General features: G+C 38.2%; 1 protein-coding gene across 11 annotated transcripts in view; it reads left to right on the forward strand.

Moving 5' to 3' along the window:
• The window catches only part of EYA4 (EYA transcriptional coactivator and phosphatase 4), a 241,836-nt gene that overhangs the window by 216,868 nt on the left and 2,703 nt on the right, over positions 1–22,265 (forward strand). For 9 of the 11 annotated variants that reach the window (XM_019538073.1, XM_019538075.1, XM_019538076.1 and 6 more), the window contains 6 exons: positions 3,081–3,170; positions 13,390–13,448; positions 13,558–13,718; positions 16,551–16,665; positions 19,904–20,025; positions 22,126–22,226. In XM_019538073.1, the coding sequence (XP_019393618.1) occupies positions 3,081–3,170; positions 13,390–13,448; positions 13,558–13,718; positions 16,551–16,665; positions 19,904–20,025; positions 22,126–22,226 (648 nt within the window). The remainder of the gene's footprint in view (positions 1–3,080; positions 3,171–13,389; positions 13,449–13,557; positions 13,719–16,550; positions 16,666–19,903; positions 20,026–22,125; positions 22,227–22,265) is intronic. The other 2 variants (XM_019538074.1, XM_019538077.1) reach the window with 1 other exon arrangement.

Consider the following 22,265-nt stretch of genomic DNA (forward strand, 5'->3'; position numbering starts at 1 on the left):
AGAGAGAGAGAGAGAGAGAGGAGATAATACTATATATATAGGAGATTATATATATATATATATAAGAGATGGTATTATAAAATTTACATATCATTTAGGAGATTGAATTATAAAATAGTATTGTATTGTAAAATAGCTCAGTTAATTGTGTTACTTTGCAATATATATCATTATATATCTATATATCCTGTGTGTGTGCATATGTTTATACATCTATCTATATATTGTGTGTATCTTATACATATTTACACATACATACATACACATCCACACACACATACATATAGGAGATTGCATTATACCATTAGATAGAATACAATCTCCTAAATGTAAAATTTAGGAGATTGTATTGTAAAATAGCTCAGTTAATTGTGTTACTTTGCAATAAATAGAATGGACCTTTGAGCATTTCTTGCCTGAAAGTATTAAACAGTTTGCATCTGCTGATAGTACTGAGCATTTTGGACTTTATCTTGGGCCCAATCATAATTTGTTCCTCATCAAAACATGTAAATATTGGTTCTCCTGAGATATTTTTACCTAGTCTCCTAGGAGACATTCCAGTAGATGGCCCAGTCTAGCACAGAAGTCCACAGACAGACAGTCTGGCTCCAATTTAGTGCCTCAGTACTAACGTAACTGAAGTCATTTATATTTTGATACTGAGAAGTGCTGTAGCTGATCTTGCCTCCTTTCACGTTAGTAATATCTGGCTAAAGCTCATGCTTGCAAGGGCCAAAGGGCTGTGTTTTTTTAATCAACAAAATGTCTACAAAAAGGTTCTATTTTCCTTCTTTTTTGTATAGACTATTGTAGTCAGAAATGTAATCTGTCTTACATCCATTTCTCTTGCAGTCACATTCAAACTAGTGTATAGCTACTGTAGATGATTCCTTTCTTCTTGCTTTCTTCAGGTCTTACCTTCATTTGTGCCATTTAAGTTTTTTTTTATATTTTAGAATCTAGGTGTGTCCTTGGCATCATGTGGAAGACAATATGGTGATTTTTAGGTTGTTTATCCCTATTTTTTTTAACATTTAATGAAATTGACCTCAGTACATGAGGAAACCTACTTGTTACTCCCTGCTGCTGTCTAAGAAGTGAAGAGCTCAACTGGGAAATATTAGAACTTACTCTCTAATGTTTGTGGTAGTAGTGTGGCTTCAGTGAACATATCTTGCTGGAAAATTCATTGTTCTGAAATCAGCAATTGAATTAGCCTGAAGAAGAAATGAAGTCTCTTAAATTTAATTTTATGTATATATGCAAGCCAGAATTCTGCACACAGTTTTATCAGAAATGTAGTACAAGAAATCCAATTTCATAGCAATATAGATAACAATTACATAGCAATATAATATCCATCAGCTATGCCACAGACTGGGAGTAATGGCCTCAAACTTCAGTAAAGGAAATTTAGGCTGGAAATTGGGAGGAACTTTCAGAATATGAGGGTTGTCAAGTATAGGAATGCTGCAAATTTGCGAGACCAGGTTGGGCAGACACTTAAGAAAACACCTTTAATAGGAAATTTAAAAACAAAAAATCATCCATAGGCTGGATTATGTTAAGTATTGTCTAACCCAGAGGTGGCCTGGGTTACATGCAGAAAACTGGGGAGGGACAGGTAGCACAGTGACAGATAGGGGAGGGAGCAGAAAGCAGAGCAACAGATTGGGTAAGAGGAAGGGATTGGAGTGGCATGTAGGGAGGGGGCAGGATTAATTTGGGGAATACCCACCAAAAAGCTTGGCCCCCACTGGTCTAAACCAAGATGATAGATTTTTATCCCATTACCTGGATTAGCTTTTAATGTTTTTTCTTTTTCCTACCCATTTTACCTCTTTGAGTTGTCTTCTCTCCTTTTTACTACCCCCCTCCTCCCTTTGTATTATTATAGTCACTGCTTTCTACTTAGAAGCTCTGCTTCCTGCAATCTCTTCACAGAATCTGATGAAGGTGCTGCTCATGAAAGCTTATACATTAGATTTAGTTAGTCTGTATGGTGCAAATCTACCCTGCCTTGTGAGTACATATGGGTTGGGTGAGTAGAAAATGAATGAGATCAGCCTTTGTTGGGTGCCTGAAGTTGAAGCAGAAAGCAAGTTTAGTATTTCATGAGTGAGTCCCTGCAGTAAAGAGGGGGTAGAAGTTGGGACAGGATGGGAGAATGAATCAGTATGGGCAAAACGTATGGGTAGGAAAGAGGTTTGTAAAGTGAAATTTTCTAAAGTGAAACTTTGTTTGAGGGATAGCCAAGGATTCAGACTGACTTCTGTGCACTCACAAATCATAAACACTGGAAAAGGAAAAGACTTCTTAAGTTGCCTTTCCCTGATAGTGTAGGATAATTCTCCATCCAGTTTTACAGGGCTTTTCTCAGTCCAGTTTTACAGGTCTTCAGTGAAGAAACTTATAACACTGAGCATAGGAAATTGTTATGTAGCCAAGTGTTGCAAACTTTCTTCTGATCATCTGAGATGTAGAATGGTCCCATGGCTTGAGCAGTGTACTGGCTAACAAGAGAGAGTTTGTGTTCCTGGCTTTCTGTGTGGACTTTGACTAGTCAACTAACTGTCAGTTCCTTTCTAGCAATAAAGTTCTTTATATACTTTCGTTAAGTGTTTTGGTATCATTAGATGTAAAACAAAATATTCTTATAATAAATATAGCATTCCTTGTATTCATCTCCTGATGGCATTCCCTTCCTTTGTACTACCTTAAATAATATATTTCCCCTTTAATAATTATACCTTCCATGAGTTTGTAAATGGCAATCAAGTTTCTCCTCTACCATAGTTTAGTCAAAGTATAAATATTTGGTTCTTTTCATCTTTCTTCATAAAATACTACTTCAGCATCCTTGCCCTAAGATTTTGCTGATTAGTTTCTGAACTACCTTCCATTTGCCACATTTTAATTGTAACTTCATAATAAAATAGCTCCACTTCTAAAGAATTTAAGAGAAACTCATTCCAATTTTAAGTTTTCAAAGTCTTGCATATAGCATCTTTTAAAATAATTGCAACATAAATGTAATGAAGACATGAAACTCATTTTTCTTTCTTTCTTTTTCTAAGGACCCACCAATGGCAGTGACCCTTGGCCTGCGAATGGAAGAAATGATTTTTAATCTAGCTGATACACATTTATTTTTTAATGATTTAGAGGTAAGAACCAAAGACTTTAACGTGACTATGTTATTCCAGTTTATGAGTTTTGCTACCCATGAACAATTTTCATACGACTAAATGTTTACTAATACAGATATTGTTTTGCATTTGTCCTGCTCTGACATACAAATTATACGAGTTAAAAGTGATGGGATTTAGTGCATATCAGCTATTCTGTGGTAACTGTCATGTGTTCTCTGTTATCTGATAGTAAGTGAAAGCTAAAGCTTAACTTGGATAATTTATTCCTGAAGGAAACAGGGACACATTGCTACAAGTTAGTTTCTACTGACTGGGGGAAAGGAGTGGATATACAAACATTTACTGTGAAACAGCTGATGCATGGATCCATCCTCCCCTTTAACTTGGTATAATCGGTGTGTCCGTAAAAAATGCCTCATCAATTGGGGGCAGTCATGTGACAGTAATTTTCAACAGCACCAGGTTACACACATGAAAAATTGGGAGAAGCATCCACAGAATATAATCTCTGCCCTCTGCACCTTGTTTTGTAGTTGTTGTGTGGGTTTAGAAAAAGATGCTTAAAAACTATTGTAATTGTACTGTAATGCTTAAAAAGTATCCAAATTCTATAGATTTAGTGATGTCTATGATATCTTGCTGGGAAGGAGCACAACTGCTTCCCATCTCTTGTTCCTAAACTCAAATGGTATCTCTGCCTCAAAAGAGGTTACAGAAGAGGTTTCAGTTCTTTCCCCACATTTTTGTGTTGCTAGGCCCTGAACCACCCTTTCCTTCTCAGTGAAAGGAGAAGGGTTCTCACTGGAAGTGTCTACACATGTATTAACAGATGCGTACATTGAATGCACCTTTGCTTAAGGTGCATTAAAGAAATTTAGGTGTGTGTGCATCTAGGTATGGATGCGCTAATGTGCATTAGGCGCAAATAGCTATGTCACATTAGCGCATGTGTAGATCCACTAAGGCGCATAACGCAGTCTATCCATTGATGCACACTGCATTAATGCACATTAGTGTATCTACACGTGCATAAATGTGACTTAGCTATGTGTACCTAAGTTTGATACCTGCTTTATGCAGGTATCAAATTTAAGCTCATATAGGCTTAAATCACCATTTTTAAGGCACATTAGGAGTGCACATGTATAGACACACACCCTTAATGCACTTTTAAAATGGCGATTTTAGGTTAACCCTGCTTAAGAGAGGCATGTGTAGATCAACCTACTGTTCACTTGCAAAACTACCTTATCAGGGTTTTGATAATCATAACAACAGGCTTTGAGTAATGTGCAGACAGTTTGGATCATTGTCAATGGGTGTGTCTACACATGCACTGGATCTGGGAGCAGTTTACTCATAAGTAAACTACTCAGGTGCCTACATATGTCAGAAAGCAGAAGCAGATTTGCTGCTAATGGCAACAAATTGGTCTTGCTTCTTGGCACCCTGCAATGGGAACCTGCCACCACCAGAGGGGACTTGAGCCTCTCTGTAACAGGGGGCCTGCTTGGGGCCAATCTCAGTGTGGCCCGCCCACCTGTTCCTGGGCTAACTGACTGCGTTCTTGTCTGCCATGCCTTGTTGTTAATTAATTATTTAAAGATGTAATTAAGTGGGAGGCTGCCTATTTCCTACCCCGATGCCAGGGGGCACTATCTGTGGCTCCTTTCCTCCCCTACACCACAGCCCAAGCCTCACAGATGGCGTCTATCTATTTCATAATCACCGGCCCCCACACTGGGCCCAGTTCTGGGCCAGTGGGGCCAGTGCTGGAAGATCCTGATCCTGCTGTGGGGCTTGCACTGGTAGATCCTGATCTCTCATTACCATCCCTGGGACCATGGAGCTGGCACTGGGCGACAAGGATCTCCCAGCCCCCAGCTCCCTGATCGTGATTTCAGACTGGGGCAGGGTTGGAGCTCCTTGCTGTTGAGCAGTGGGACATAGTCCCCACCTAGGCTCCAGTGTCAGAGTCGGCCCTAGCAGCAGGCAGCTCCCAGGGGCAGAAAGCAATTTTCCACTGCCTGGTGACCAGCTGACCAGGAACAGATTTGCTTCCATTCAGGTGTCTACATGAATGTTACTGTGCAGCTAGAAATTCAAGTAAATGCTACTTGCATTTATAGGTAGCAAATTTACTGGAGATTAGTGAGGTTTACTGTGCAGTAAGCATGTGCATGTCTAACTGCACGTGCTTACTGCACAGTAAACTGTGCTACTTCACAGTAAGGTGTCTCATTTACCAATGTACCCAACATCTGTAAAATCATAGAAATTGAGAACAAGCCCCCAGATATCTCCAGAGACTCAAGGCCAGAATTTTGCCCCTCAAAAAAACCCTCAAAAGCAACCAACCTCCCCGTCCCCCCCCAAACCCAGGTACCAATTCTCATTGTCTGCTATTTGCAGTGGGGAACTAAAGACACCAGGCAGGAAAGGCTCATGGGTAAAATATGCCCAAAAAAACCTCCCAAACCCTTACTGTGATATTACTATAATGTTTTATTCTCCAAGGAAGGAGACAGGCTTTGCTGAGTTGTGTCCTGAACCGTCTGGATTCACTTTAAATTATTTTTGGTTCAAAAGACTGAAAATTTTCAGTGGGCACATCTACACATGGCGTCATCCTTTTGGTACTAAATGATGGTGCAATAACAGCCTGTACTGCACTGTGCCAGTCGCGTAGTTATTTTTTAGCTGCTACATCACCGTAGCAGCACACTATAATGAGGGAAAGCATTGGTATGGCAATATAGCAGCAGTGGAATGGTTTTTTCCTGTCAGTGCTACATGGCTATAGCACATCACTTTGGCGATGTAGTGTCACATGTAGACACGCCCAGCCTGTCGTTTTTTTTTTTTTATCCCAGTCATATAGTTAGACCAGTGATTCTCAACTAGGGTGCTTCAGCATCCTGGAGTGCCTTGAGATCCTTTCAAGGGTGTTGGGGAGTCGCACAATGTTAGTACTGTTAGGTCTATAAACATAATTCACAATATAAGCCCAGAGACTGCAAACAGAAATCCATAGTTGTGGTCTTTCCAGAACAGCTGCTTTATTAGTTCTCTGTAGTACAAAAAAAGTGAAAACATTTTCTGAAGGGTGCTGTGAGTCTATCCAGGGATGCCTCAAGTCTAAAAAGGTTGAGAACCACTGAGGTAGACTAAACATAATCAAAGTAATTAACCTAGTACACAGAAACTTCCTGTTCTTTGGCAGTCTCAAGGAGGTTCAAATCCTCATCTGCCCACCCACTTGAAATTCTGCAGCTTTTGAGTTGGCCCTCATCGTGTTTAATTCTTAACACTTAGTAATGCACGTCCTCCAGAGATTTCTGGCAATCCAGTCTCAGTGAAGTGCATATTCTGCAGGCCAGTTTCCTGAGGGCCTGATACAGTCCTGTCACTTTCAGAGTTCTTGCTAGATTTCTGAAGGTCCTACAGACATATCATTTTGTAGGGAATGATGGAAGTTTCCCCATCCCACCTCCCTCTCCCAAGATCTGGTCCTGCTGAGGATTACAGATCTAACTCTTCAATTCAAATTGTTTCTCCCTTACAAAAAATTGTTCTGAGTGAGGAACCTGCACCTCGAGGAAGGTATCCATCCTAGGCTTTCCATCTGGAAGCTTATCCAGTTCCCCAGGCTCTTTGTGTCATGCACTGAGTTGTGTTCAGTTGGTGGGCTGGCCAAGCATTCTTCCTCATAGCCTAAGATCAGCAGAAAGTGACCACTCATTCAAATCATAGAGTTACCCAAGAAAAAGATTTCTATGGACAGAGCATTGTAGTTGACTAGCCTAATTACAATCAGTACAGATGTACTGTCAAGTGAAAAGCAGGCTCATCCACAATGCTTTTTAAGCATCTTTTTTTTTTCCAATCCTGAAGGCTAGTTCTGTTCTAATAAACTCTGAGAACCTCACAAATGCATTGGAAAACAGCCCCCCCTTATGCTTTTCCAGATCCTCCCAACCTGGATCAGCTCCTTTCTGCTGAGTAAAGCTGGTAAAGTTCTTTCCCCAGGTAAATGTATTAGTTGCAAACAGCAGCAGCAAACTGGAAGCAGGTAAAGCTTGTCTTAAATTTGCTGGTGAAGGAAACTGAATGATGCATTTTTCTCCCTTCCTTTCAGACAAGGACTTTCCTAATAGGTACTTCCCTCTGTTCTGGTATGGGCCACAGCCATTAGGAAAATCAAGAGCTATCACACTGAGTTTTTTTTCATTACTTTCACTGGCATCATTGTTCTTAGTTCCCCCAAAGTCAAGAGATAACAGTATCCCAAGCTCAGATCTTTCCCAGTTCCTTGAACCTTTTGTTCCAGGGCCTATCCTTCACCTGAACTGCACCTGCCTTCTCCAACAGTATGAAATCTGAGAGCTGAAACCCTGCATAGTCCTCAGCTAGGGGGTGTTTTATTGCACTCTGAGTCATCACTTGACAATGCAAATGCATTTGGTGAATGTTCTCTTCCTAGTGCCTCACGCAAAGGATAGATTCCAAATCAATTTTTCAAAGCATTGCTTAGATTTCTTTCTAATGGACCTTTGCCCCAGCATGCTCAGATTTCAAGTAGTGACCCTAGGAACTGTGAGGCCCTCACTAGCAGGTTTCTTTAAGGTTTGCCTGAGTTCCAGTGGCAGAGTTCAGCACAGAAGAACTTCACCTTGATTCTTCTGTACAGCCTTTGTTTTTTCTCTCTTTGAGCCTTGTGCACACTCACTTTAGAATGATCTTCCCTCCAGTTATCCTGCCAGTCACAAATTCTGCAAATCTAAGGCATTTGCCATTTTGGAACATCACATTGAGCCTTTTCCTGTTAATGCCTTTATAGCACGGAACCCTAAAAATCATTCTTAGGCTCATTCCAGATTTTGATCTGATTCAAAACATCTCTCAGCTTTAGTTAATTTCAGGAGTATCATTTAGGGACCTAACTGTAAGATTAATTTCATCAAGCCTAGTTTCTTGGATGTCTGCATGCAACTAAATATTTTCTAGCCAAGACTCAGACTTATTTCAAACCAAACTGTTATATTACAAGAGGACTAGAAATGCTAAGACTTTTGTTTTGAAATGCATTAAATGCATAATTTCTGAAGTATAAAAGAAGGCTGACAGGTCTCTTCCATTTCTCCCACAACTAATTAGCAAGCCCAGATTTTGCCCTTATATTACACACAAAAAGTAGAGTGAGGCCCCCTTCAGAATCCTTTTACCTGTAGAGTGAATCTTTCATCTGTCTATTTTTAAGACATTAACAGCACTTCTTAATGTGCAGGGATGTTCTAAAAGCAGCCAGGGTTTTTTTTAGCTTCAACATGAAAGTTTTGTTGGCCAGCATCTCCTACTCTTGCATACTTTGTCCTAGGCTAATAGTTGCATTAGCCCAGAAGATTGCAGCTATTTTGGATCATTGTTTATGGGGAGACACTCTCCATTATAGCAAGGTCCTGAGCTGTTGATGGTCTTTAACAAAAGAAAATTAATCATGAACTTGTGTAGGGTGTACAGCTCAGTTCTCATCAGTTCATTCTTTAAAAGACATGATAGACCGTGCCCATTAAAAGCTGCAGTCACTTTAAGTATGTCTACACCACAGCAGTGGTGAGTCCAAGTGTGCCCTACCTACACACTTCTGCACAAGCTCTGCGCTGGTAATACTGCTTTTAGTTAACCAGTCTTCCGTGCTTCTGTCTGTTTGACCCTTTGTTATCTTTTTCTCTTTCTGGTTCAATGCAACCACCACTCACCAGCTCCTGACAGTAGTGTCCAAATTATTGAACGTCTCTGCATATGAGAATACAGCTTTGTTTTTTTTATATGTATTTGACACCAATCTGGAAGTTCCCATTTACAGAGATACTCTTCATTGGGCGCATCTACACATTTATAAATGCATTGTAGTTAATTTAGTACTTCCTTAATCAAGTACTAACTGAATATGCAGTAACTACATTTAATGCACAGTACCACTGGCACATGTTTTTTTTGTGATGCTTACTGCACAGTAGCCTAATGACACTGCAACAGCATATTAGCACAGTTTTTGACTGGCACACTACTGCAGAGTGTTATTAGGCTACCATACAGTAAATGTCTCGTGTAGATGTGTCCAGTGACAGTAATTTTTATTCTAAGTAGTAAAATTCCTGTATTAATTCAGGTTGGATTTTTCTTCCTTCAGGTTGTTGCATACTCAAAATATAGATTTGTTGGGGGCGGGAGAGAGCAGGATTATTGCTTGGGAATATACTTGCTTCTCTTGGTTTTTATACAGGGGTCTGGTGCTCTAGAAAATTCTTGTCCTCGAGCAAACTATGATTGCTTAAGGGGTGGGACCGTATCAATTATAATGCCCAGGTTAATGGATATTGCACTGTTACAGGACTATTGCACAGGTAAGAAATTTGAGCAAGCACCATTGTGCTTTGCCTATCATGCATAGGCAAATGTAACAGTCAATCTCTACAAATAAATCTGAGTAGTAATTTGAACTTATGTTTTCTCTGTGTATAGCACCAGAGTAACCTACTGCAATTCTTGCAGGTTTATCACAACCTTGGAAAACCAAATTTATACATTTTAAAGGAATTTGATATTGATTTAGAGAGGAATGAAGTACATAGAACCTGTGATTTGACTTGTTTCTCAAGGTGAAATTAGAAAAAAAAAAAAGATCTACACAGTATTTTTTTCCTTTCATCTTAAAGAAGGAAAAAAGTTCAGGTAGTGGTTTAAATAATCCACAAAACTTGGCAGGCAGTTCTGGCCAGTATTAAATGGAGACTGAGGCATGTACATGAAATGGGTGGTTCTGTACATCCTGAAAATGTGTAATGCTGAGTATCTGCTGTATAATAGCATTTTTGTTTTCAGTGCAGTGAGTCACTGTTTTTACTGGATAATGAAATTACAGTCCATTCCAAGAGAATAATTTTTTATGGACAATTTGTAGGCTCTGCACTCAAAGTAAAATTTTTAAACTCTAAAAATTCCTACAAGGAATTAACTGCACTGGAACATGACTTTAAAACAATATTTCTTCAAACAAAAGTTAGTTATTGTACCTGGACTAATTCTGTACACATTCAGTAATAGAAAATATATTTTATCTTTCTTAGTCCTGAATTTGCACAGCCAGTGGCCCACTGTGACTTGAGTGTAGCCAGTACTGTAGCTGTTACGAAAGGTATTTTACCTTAAACTTCAAATTAACAGAGAGCTTCCTCCCTCCTCCCCGCATTTCTCTCACATCTCTGTTATGGATATATTACAGCCTGAACTTGTTGCACAACATCAGAATTGTTTCCACTGGGAGTGGGAGGGAACTGACTAAAACCTCCATGAAACTTCTGGGTTTGACTTTACAATGAACTTGTATATTCTATATATGAAAGTTGACAAAAATTTTACAAATCCATTTAGTTTGTAGTTAACTACTTTACTGGTTATCAGGTAAATAAATTAAGAAGAAAGGAGTGTTTCAGTAGAATGGAGTGGGCATATGAATTGGTTCTAAGATCTCCCTATGGGGTGCTCAGTAATGCACCAGAGAAGGAGGCAAGTAGCAGTGCTCCCTGAGCTCTAAAACAGACTGTTTGGCGGGTGAGCCACATAATGAGTGAGGAGGGGGAATTGGAAAACCATGTGTGTTTTGATCCTCTTACATGGATGGAAACTGAAAAACCCTCCTGCAGAGACAAGAAGCAAGGAAGTCAGAAAACTGAAGGCTCTTGAACCCCCTCTCTTTCCTGCCCCATGAATTGATGAATATGGATATAGTTTTCAAAATGTAAGACAAATAAAATTAGAAGAGAAAAAAAAAGAAAAAGAAAAAGACTGAGCCTTTGCCACCCACTCATATTTAACTTAATAATGAAATTATCAGAATTGGTCTCAGGAATTTTAAATGTTGGTTATGTGCCAGTTATTGGGTTCATTCCAAATAAAACTGTTTCTCTTCTAGTACTCCATAACTCCAATACCCATTTTAACTGAAACAAAATAGCTGAACAGCTTAACAAAACCCAAATGGTCATAGACACTTTTTTCATTCATGTGGTCCTCTGTATACCCTTCATCTCCCCAACATGCTCTCAAACACACTGTGCCAGATTTTGATACCATCAGGAATTACCTACCTCTTTTAGTGGTTCCACTGAAGTTGCTTACAGAGTAAGATACTACTTAACGTCAGTCACGTTATTAGAGTCTGTCTCAATATTGTGTGGGGTCCATTTCTAGCCTGTGCTTGTTACAGCATCACATATCGATCACTGAAACCTCTCCATGGTTGCAATAATAGTTTAAGAGAATTAAAAAAAACCCGAAAAACCCTGCTCTCTTTTTTGCAGCTGACATGCTTTTTTCCCCTCTTCTATTTTCCAAAAACAAAAAAAGAAAAAGGAAAAGAAAAAACCCCTAATTCAAGAATATGAAACCAGGAAGTTCTAAAACCAAAATGTAATATGAGCAAACTAGTGGGTTCTCTGAACCTCTTCAAACCTAAGGAAAAGAATCAATTGGAGTGTGGAGTGGGTTGGTTGACTTAATTTTACCCAAATCAGTTTGCATCAACTAACTCTTTTCCTAAAGTCCATATTTAAATTCTGTAATTTGCTGCACCTGGGATAATCTTCTCCTCTTTATATTCAGGCAAAAAGTACATTTTATTATTCCAAAGGGGAGAATAGTGAGTAATTTCTGTAGTCTTTAAATGCCAGGAGCCCTAACACACCTATGTTAATATGATTGGGTTAAACCATACAAGCAGAGTTTGGAAAGGTTACAGAAAGATTTATTACCAACACTTCTAACTAAAATGATGTGTGCCCTTATTTTGTCCACACATTGCTTCTAAATTATCTAAATTTTTAAACAGATTTGCTTTATATGCAAAGATATCCATGATGTTCCCCTTTGATGTTAAGAAATAAGCACTGGAGCAGAAATTCTCATGACAAATCCAAAAACTACAATTTTAGTTACATGTGCTGCCTTCCCAGATAAAATTTTAGGAGATTTTCAGTGTGCCTGTTCTAAACCTACTCCTTTATTCAGAGTTTAAAAAATCTTATTAATGACTCTACATTGATATTTGAGACTTCTAAATAAGTATTCCTGAATATCATGGCTGATTTGGTCTCAGTGTTACCTACTGGTGATTTTGTTTGAAGGAGATGCCTGAAATACCTCTTTATTTGCTTGTAAAGCAGTTTTGTGTACATTCAGCCTGTTTTGTGTAATGATTAGATTAATGCAGCTGAATTACAGCTACAAAATGGGTGAATTGAATTTCAAAACCATTGCAGAGCCTTTTTTATTTTTACTAGGAAAAAAGCTTGGATTAATTGTATATACTGAAAAGAGTTAAGCCCTACAAATATGATTATTTTCAAACATTAAATATTCAAATATCTGCAAGGAGAACTTTTTGACTACTGAATTCAAACATGTTCCAGAGATAATCCTCAGTAAAAATACATTTAAAACCATTTATGAAAGACTTGTCAACCAATGCAGATCTCAGGAATGTTTTTCCACGTGATCCAATGTTTTCTTGTTACTCTTGCAGCCATCAAAAGTGAAGGAGAAACCATGATTAAAGCATAGCTACCCTAACAGCAAAGTTCTTTTTGAATTATATATTTTCACTGTAGCTCCAGGACTTCCTGAGTTTTTTGGGACTTGAAGTAGTGAAATACTACAGGACAGGCTTTTTCAGTGGTATTTCCGGCTCAGCTGAAATCAGGAAGTAGTGGAGCTCTCAAGAGAGTGCCTGATTTTGTGAGGTTTCCAAACCAGAAAGGTTTGGATAAGTTCAGATAAAGCTTGGATAAGCATCCAAACTTTGGAAAGCTAAACATCAATGACAGACCTTTTGAGGTTCACCATTGCTAGTTTTTATAGAGTGGCGAGAGATGGTCAAGACTGATTTAGAAAGTCTGGGTTTAAAACATATCTAGCCAACAACATATCAGAGGGGAATTAGGAAATGGTTTCCCTTTTTTGGAGGCTTAGTTTAATTCTTAATTTATAATGTGTAGAAGGAACACTGGTTTCTTTAGTCTTAAAGGAAAGTTGGTCAGATTTATTGAGACTTAAGGTGTGTCTACACTGCCATCTTCTGGTGTAAACAATGCTAAACAGAGGGGTTTTTTTACATCTTTCCTAACACACTAGGGTGTATTAAAATAGAATATCTTTTTAATTATTTTTTCAACAGGAATGTGATCAAGTTCACATAGATGATGTTTCCTCTGATGACAATGGGCAAGACCTAAGGTAAGCTGTATTTTTTTTCTTGTCATAATTTGATTTTCTGTAAAGATTAAACTTCAGCTTTTAAAGGAATACATTGTATTTATTTTTAATATATTTTGGGTGTTTGCAGTACCTACAGTTTTGCAACTGATGGCTTCCATGCAGCTGCAAGTAGTGCAAACCTTTGTCTGCCAACAGGTGTGAGAGGAGGGGTGGACTGGATGAGGAAGCTGGCTTTCCGTTACAGAAGAGTAAAAGAATTGTATAATACTTACAAGAACAATATAGGAGGTGAGTTTAAAAAGTTTATGCTTAAAACAAGTTAAAGTACCCATTCCATTACACTTGAAGGAGTATGAGAGGACACCAAACAATCATATTCCAATCTACCATGGGTTGTTACTTCAAAAGGGAAGTGGGTGCTAGTGCTTGGGAGCCCACATCAGCTGTTATATGGTAACTGTTATATTGACATGCTCTTGTAGCGATATAAAATGAGCTAAATACTTTTAACCGAGCTATTACCCCGGTTAAACGGGGTTGCATTATGCTTACATCCCCATAGAAGCATGCAAATGTAACAATTAAACAGTGACCAATCAACCGCCTTTCATAACCTCACAGGGATCTGTCATATTCAAGTAGTTGTTTGGTGCTCTATGTAGACTCTATGGTAATTAACCAGTGCCAAAATTAATATGCCTGGGAAACCTCCCTGTGAATAATAAATTAATTGGAATTAGTCCTATTAAAGTGTAACATAAGTGGCTGATCTGGGGATGTGCCGCTGTACAAGAGGATTGGATTCCCCCAGCTGTGACTGAGGGAATCTCGAACATGGTGGGAACAGAGCACTTAAAGTGAAATCCTGGCCAGATGGAAGTAAAAGGCTGTATTCAAGGAGATTTCTGCGGGACTAGAGTTTTTCGCTTGAGTCCTAGTTCGGACTCAGTAACAAAATTATCACTGACTTAATGTCTGTGTCAACCATTTACTTTAAGCTATTTCCTGAGGTCAGGTATCTTCATTCGTGTGCCTGTCAGGCTTTTTCATTTGAATTTCACCAGCCTTTTTCATCATCCTGCTGTTTTGTTGACCTGACTAGTCACTATACTCAACTGTCCAAATTCTGTTAAAAGTTTCTGCAAGCAGGCAAGTCATTTGACTGATTCTGTGATAACAGATCCAGAAAAGGTTTTCTAGTCCTGCCACTGTTATACCACTAGCTGATTCATTACTTCTGTGACAGGCATGTCTTGAAGAATCAGTAGCAAACTTACCTACACACAGTGAAGGCTTTTCTACTATGGTTTACTCTGCTGGATATCTTAGTAATTTTAAAGCGCCACTAACAGGGGTAGAATTGAAGGAGTCGTTCTGAGTCCTACAGCTGTGAGAGAAGGCTGGATCACTCCAGAAGATTCCTGTAGGATTTAGATGGCCAGCCAACCTACCTCTGAAGAGACAGGAGAAACACATGTCAGACAGAACATGGAGGGAGTTAGGGAGTGGACATCTTCAGATCTTCACTCCCTTTCCAAATCGACACACAATTGGGGGGGGGTGAGGGGGGCTCAGGGTCTCCTTTGTGGGAAGAGGTCCCAATGAGCACTCCAGTGTTTCTCCAAAGTAATTTGGCATAAGTTCAGAAAAGCCTAAGTCTCAGTTTCTTGTAAAAAAAAAATGTAAGCATTGTGGTCTTGCTTTGGCAAGTCCAGCTATCAGCAATAGGAATCATGAGTTATGATGACACGGGGAGTGAGTTTCAGTCCCCATAGGAAACATTTTATTGAGAATGGAACCAACTAATATCTTTCCATTTTTATTAGCTAAGATTCTTTACTTGCAGAGAGATTAAGTGAGTTAAACTACCTAAAAAGTAAATGATAATCCCCTAAGAAATTGTCCTCCCTGGGGAGTCGTATTGCTGTTATGAAATGGGATCTTTAGACATTAAAAATACAGCAAAACTATCTGATCTACAGATTTACTGGGCATTCTCAGAAAAGCTCCTAATGTGTTTAAAATTTTAAAGCCACCATATTTCATGAAAAGATATTGAAATAACAAGAGTCACTGTGAGGGTGAAATGTGTTTACATGGTATGTTCTGTATGTATAATTCCTTTATCTTGATAAATATTATTTATGCGTTACCGGTTTTTTAATTTGTTCCACTATTAATGGTCAGTTCACACATGTATTTTCCTCCCATCAACTTTTACAACTTTTGTTTTTTCCTCACAGGGCAATTTTATTTCAAAATAATGCCTAAAACCAAGCATGACTGAGCTATGTGGTCAGAGCTAATTTAATATCAGCCTTTTGAAAATGTCAGTCACCCAAGTCAGGAATAAAGAACATAAGACTGAAGGATATCATCAGGCCCAACCCCCCATTCCATAAGCCTGTTAATAAATTATCAAGCTCTGTCTTAAAATATCTAGGCTTTAAACTAATTAAGTCTTAAAACTCAGGTGGCTGAGTAAATTATATCTAATGGTAAATGATAAGGAAGGAGCTTTCTGCAGTTTATCGAAAACATGATTAAATAAAAGAGCACAGGAAGTTTACAAGTATTTCTAGGCTGCAGGTACAAGGTGGGAGACAGTATTTAGGAAAAAGAAATAAAAATAATAGCATGACATTAACAAAGAGACTGACTTCCAGTAGGAAATTCAGTAGGAAATGCAGTGCTGCAGTGTTACTACCTGTGCAGCAGTCCTTCAGTAGGTTGTGCAGAAAGTATCAGTGCATGAGAAAAAACTCTAGAAAGTGTACTGTACAGAAATAATTCTGCATAGATGGGTAAGAGTAGTACTTCTTTTCCACCTCTGACTTCAATATGAGAAACAAGTGGGTTATTAATGAGAGCTCAGGTGCCTTCACGGCCCCTCTAAAATTCCATGATTTTGCTTAAAACAGAAACATTATAACAGTGCAGAGAATTAAAATGTAACTCCTTGATCATCATTGTAATTAAGTGGGATCTTCTTGCTGACTTAAATAGGTGTGTTTCATCATGTCCTAAACACAGAATTCAGATAGCCAACATTACTGCAAGATCCATGTGTTCCAGCTAAAACTGACTTTAATTTGTTTTTCTTCTTCATTTATATACAAGGACTCCTTGGCCCCGCTAAAAGGGATGCATGGTTGCAGTTAAGAGCAGAGATTGAAGCTCTGACAGACTCCTGGTTGACAAATGCACTTAAATCATTATCAATTATTAGCACAAGGTATGTATTTATGTATGTTCTAAGAACATTAATATTATTATTATAATTTATATGAATATACTTTAGTACTTCAGCAGAATAGCTTTCAGAAACAACCCAACAGTAACTGGATGCTGAGTAAACACATTTCCACATCAGAGTCCCCAGCAGTTCTTAGAAACTTATGGAAATGCTTAATACGAAACCTTTTGAGAATTGTCCTATTAATATATATATATAGATACATATTTGGAATTATTGTAACTCTTAAAATTATGTTTTTGTGGAATCCACATTCAAATTCCAAATTTATGTTAGCAAAGTTTCTGTATTGTGTGAATCTATACATGTATCTGTGCATTGCACAATACTATAGTGCATAAAAGCCCAGAAACCAAAAGTGTTTCTCCTCTCTCCTTTCCCCCAGACATAACTTTGTATACATATGTGAGGTCTGGGGGTTTTTTAAAAGAAAAAAAAGTTATGTTAAACCATAGTAATTAGAACTTAGTATTCCCTCCCCTAAGAAATAATTGTAATCATTGTTTCTTAGAATGGATAAAACAATAATAATATAAACTCCCCTTGCTGATTTTATAATAATGTGTTCACAGAGCAACCCACATTCCCTCTGAAATAATCAGTAATATAAGCATAACAGTGTGGAAATAAAACACATGATTCTATATTGCCTTGTGTTTCAAAATAAGCATGGGTTAAAAGAAGAATTGATTTTAAGTGGGGGAAACACAAAGCTGGTAGAGTAGAAAGAACTATTTTAAACATGTATGCTGTTTTGCAGACAGCAAGTAAGGTGGAAAACTATTACATTTTAGCAGTTTTTTTGACCAAAAGAATAAAAATGATAGCCATGCAAGCAATGTTATTGTAGCCTACTGTGTTTCACACTACTTCTGAAAGTATTATTCCACCCAAAGGTCAAAAATTTCATTTTGAAATTAGTGCTGTTTAAGCAACAGGAGGTACTAAGAAAAAGTTTTTCACTATACATAGAAGTTAAGTAAACCATTCATTCTGTCTTCAGATATTATACATCCCTCATAATGTATCTATAAAATATGAGAGTGAGAACATGACCCCTGTTTTACAGACAGGAAATGATAATGCAGTGAGGTTGCCTACCTTGCCTGAAGTTGCACACAGAATCAGTAGAAAAGCCAAAAGAAGCTGCCACAAGTTCTTGGTCCTAATTCTATCATTACTATATTAACTTGAATACAATACAATCCTGAAAATAAGATAACCCCAATAATTAGATTCTGTATATGGAAAATTTATATGTGTGTTATAACTTTCCAGGTAGAGAATCTAATTATTGGAGCTTTCCCTTGAATTTTTCCTTCTTTCACTGCAGGGAAAATAAATCTGGGGGGTGATCAGGTGGCCCCCTTGCCCTCTGCCCCCCCCCCCCAACTTCTTTCCCCTGCAGTTCCTCCCCCACTCACTGTCAGACCCTCTCCCTGAGCACATGGAAGTGAGAAGCAAATTTGAAAACACTGACTTTGAAATAAACATACAAATTATTTTGGACACCCAAAGACTTAGTTTATTCAGAATCAGTTCATTGACCTTCTTAGAAACTGTTACAAGTTTTAGCACAGTATTCCATTAACAGACTTTTAAGCGGCACTTTGGCACCTGTTTATATATAGGACAAACTAGACTTAGACCAGAGCCAAAAGGCTGTACTGTACAAATGTATTTACCATATAGTTGATAAATACAGTTGGGCTTCAGGAGAGTCAACAGCATTTCTAGCCATGAAGACCCCATATCTCAGCACTGCTTACTACATGTGTGTACTCCAGATACCCACAACAAAGGATCCAGGTACTAATTACCTAAACCCACTCATGACTGGAACCAGGTGTTCTTGTTACGTGTCCTGGGACCCTCCAAGAATTTATCGGCTGATGAAGTGAAGGGCTGCCTGATCCAGCTCCACCTCATAGAGAATTGGGCCATACTAATATGTGACAGGTTGAGAGAAGGTGGGGCAAGCAAAAGGGATTCTAGGTGAACTTTTTGGGGCCCCATTTGATGATGGTTGCCAGACATTTAAGGCTGTTGAAGAAACAGGAATCATTGGAAATGGAAAAAGCAGGCACAGGTCAGCTGTAGGAGTGAAGAGGAAGTCAAAATGTATTCAGTGTAATGGCTCATCATGATTTGAAAGAGTCAGCGCTAAGGGGGACAGAGTGCAATGGACACAAGCCTCTATGTTATTCAATTGTGGTTGTACTAATGTATGTTTGCCCAATACAAGCTACATGCTTTATACTCGTGCTCAGTGTTGGCTGCATTTAATTAACTTCATTGGTGGTTTCCATTACTGAACAGTGCTGCTTTTGGCAGTGGTTTAATGATAGACAATGTATTTAATGAGGTTTCCTTCTGTGCAAGTGTAAGATGAGGAGCTTTTTTTCCTCCATGCCATGCTGACTGGGGGGGAAACCTCACTTATAATCAGGTAAATATGGTATATCACTGGGCTACATATATATTTCAGCCTGTCACTATTTGATTGATCATGACCGTATAATGCTGTTAGTTTTGGTTTTATGGCTACTTCAATTTAAGCCTCCTCAAAGACAAACTGGAATAACCTTAAAAACTGCCTGTTTCATCTTTGACTATTACTGTCTTTTCTCTTACATTTAGAACTTCACATTTCTGAAATGTTGGGAAGGTTTAATTTGGTCTGAATTAGAAGCATGTAGCTTTACATTGTCGCCTCAAGGCAAGAGTTACAAGTGATCTTTTACCCTTTTACCCCTCTCACACTTTTTCATCTAATTGATTATTAATAACAAGTAATTGCCAGTTTGAGAACTGTGTTTGTGTTAGCAACACTGGAACCTAGATTTCAAAAGTGACTGGGGATTTGAGGTATCTTGTTTTTTAACATTCCTCAAGACATCTTAAAGGGACAACATTTTCTTAATGTGGGTATCGAATCCTTTCTGAAAATCATGCTAATATACTTTGTCTAAACCACTGTGAGCTTTGGACAAAGGATCATACTTTGACAAAGGATTTATAATAAAACATTCTCAATGCTAGTGGTGCGGAGGCCCTACTACTAAGTGAGGGTAACGCAGTTGGTTTGACAGCTAATGTTAGCAAAGCTTGAAAGCCACCTTCAGTGCCATGTTTCTGATAGTTTAATAAAGTATTTACTAAATCACTTTTTGATAATAGATTGTTACATAGATTAAAACTATTTCTCTCCCTTTAGGAGTAACTGTGTAAATGTTTTGGTAACTACAACCCAGCTTATCCCAGCACTTGCAAAAGTCCTGCTATATAGTTTAGGAGGTGCTTTTCCTATTGAAAATATTTACAGTGCAACCAAAATAGGTAAGTTTGCATTTTACATTCTCAAATTAAACTATTTTTTTTTCATTTGTACTAGATAGAGATGGATTCAGAATCAGTTTTCTAGTATTATTAATATTTAGGTAGAAAATAGATTGTGCATTTCCTCCAGTTTTAAGATTTATTAGTGCTTTGAATGCTTGCTAACAAGAAATTTAAACTTCCATGTTCACTGTGGTTATTGCTAATCCCAGTACTTTCTTCTACATTTATATGTAGCTACAGTTGTTGCCATCTAAATATATACTTCCCCAGCAGAAGAGTTTTATCTTTTAGTTGTTAGTCACATAGTACACTGACCCAACTTATCACATGAACCATCACCATTATGAGTTCTGATACCTATATTACATTAAGGCTTAGAGACCCAGTTCAGTTGTATTTTAAAATGAAGGTTTTCATTTTGTAAATAAAACTCCAGCATCTAATATCATATACTAATTTATCATATGTGAGTTATTACTTATGAATATATATTACATGTAAACAGATATGATAACTTCTAATATTCACTAACAAACAAACCATTATAATGAAGACAAGCTGAAAATAAACCAAAGGCATGGGTTTTGGCAGGTACCTAAAGGAGTCAAGCACCCCACTCCCATAGTAATCCAGCATCTTTGAGCACCTCTGAAAATCCTCTCTGTAGTACACGATGTGCAAAGAGAAAATATAAGAAAAAAGATTGATGTTTTCCAACTAAAAATGCTTATTAAGTCAGAGGACAAACCTAGTTTATATTGGCATCTAAAGAACTTCCTTGCGCTACCTGACCACTGGAAGTCATAGCTCAAGCCTAAAATCTTGTTCTTAATCAGGACCTCACCATTTCAGTGCTCTGTGGCACTAACTTTAACAGTTAATAAGCTTGGAGTTCCCTTGCTTTTGTTCATTTGTTCATTAGCTTTAAATACAAGTCTATAACATTTAACAATTGGTCAGAGACTTCACTGGTCAACAGGGCCACTTCACTGGTCAACAGGGCCATGAACTGCATTTAGAATAAATTTTAAATGAAAATATACCTTTCCCAACATAATGAAAAACACTTGTTTTATTATTTAATGCACTGCAATGCTCCATGAGATGGAAACGCACCAAAATATTATAAACTCAAAGAAGCTAAGTAGTGCAGATATCATACAGTATTTGGCCCTCCATTTAATGGACATCGTATTTCTGTCAGCCTGCCTGTTTTGGAGTAGACTGTGCAAATAGCACTCAGGAGCACAGCACTGTGGAGCAGCACTCAGACTACTCTACAAGGTGATGTGGAAGAGCTCTGTTTCTGGAAGATAGAATCTCTCAGGAAGGTAGAATTCTCCCCACGCATGCAGGGGGAGTCTGTCTTTTTAGGGGTACAACTTAGCCCCACTGCACACAAGGCCCTCAATCCACTCTCTTTTGAATGGGTTATACTCTGGGGGTGTCTGAATAGAGATATCTTTATACCCTTCTGAACACAGGGGCTATAATTGTGGCTGGCTTTTACATTCATGGCAATCTGGTCGTCATTCATCAGTTCCTAAATACAATGCTTTTCCTATTCATAAGCCTCCTTTATTGTCATTGGCTTAGCCTGCTTACTTCTGTGCCTATGTCAAAGAGGCAGATGTTCAGAACCATTTCCCAGCAATGTACTGCCTTGGTTTGTTGTTGTTAGCATGCCCCTCATCCCATGACAGCTCTTCCTCCTGCCTTGTTATTCACAGCAGTAAATGCAATTTAAATGTAACTGCTACTGTCCCTGAAAAAATTATTATTAGAATAATCTGGAAACATTTAAATTCAATCTTCTTTTGTTTTTACAATGCTGGTAATATCAGCCATCTGTTCCAGCCCAAACCTTTACCTTGGTGGCTTTTCCATGAGGTTAGAAAAGAGATCTAATATCAGATAAAGCCGCTTAGCCTGACCAAAGGAATTCAACTGCCTTCTCGCCAGTTTTAGCTGTGAAACAAGCCAAAGGCTTGGAGCTATAAAAAAAACCCATGCTGTTCAGTAAAATTCACTTAACCCTTTGTTGAGCTTCAGGATAACTCATGTGATGGCTTGAATAAGCAGTGCATTGTTTTACAGGCAAAGAAAGCTGTTTTGAGCGTATAGTGTCCAGATTTGGCACTAACATAACTTATGTTGTGATTGGAGATGGCCGAGATGAGGAGCATGCAGCTAATCAGGTAATTTCACTCTGAACTCTTATCTCATTTATCTTCCAG

Source organism: Crocodylus porosus, unplaced genomic scaffold (genome assembly GCF_001723895.1).
Source record: "Crocodylus porosus isolate Cpor-Errol unplaced genomic scaffold, CroPor_comp1, whole genome shotgun sequence".
In the NCBI taxonomy this organism is placed as follows: domain Eukaryota; kingdom Metazoa; phylum Chordata; order Crocodylia; family Crocodylidae; genus Crocodylus; species Crocodylus porosus.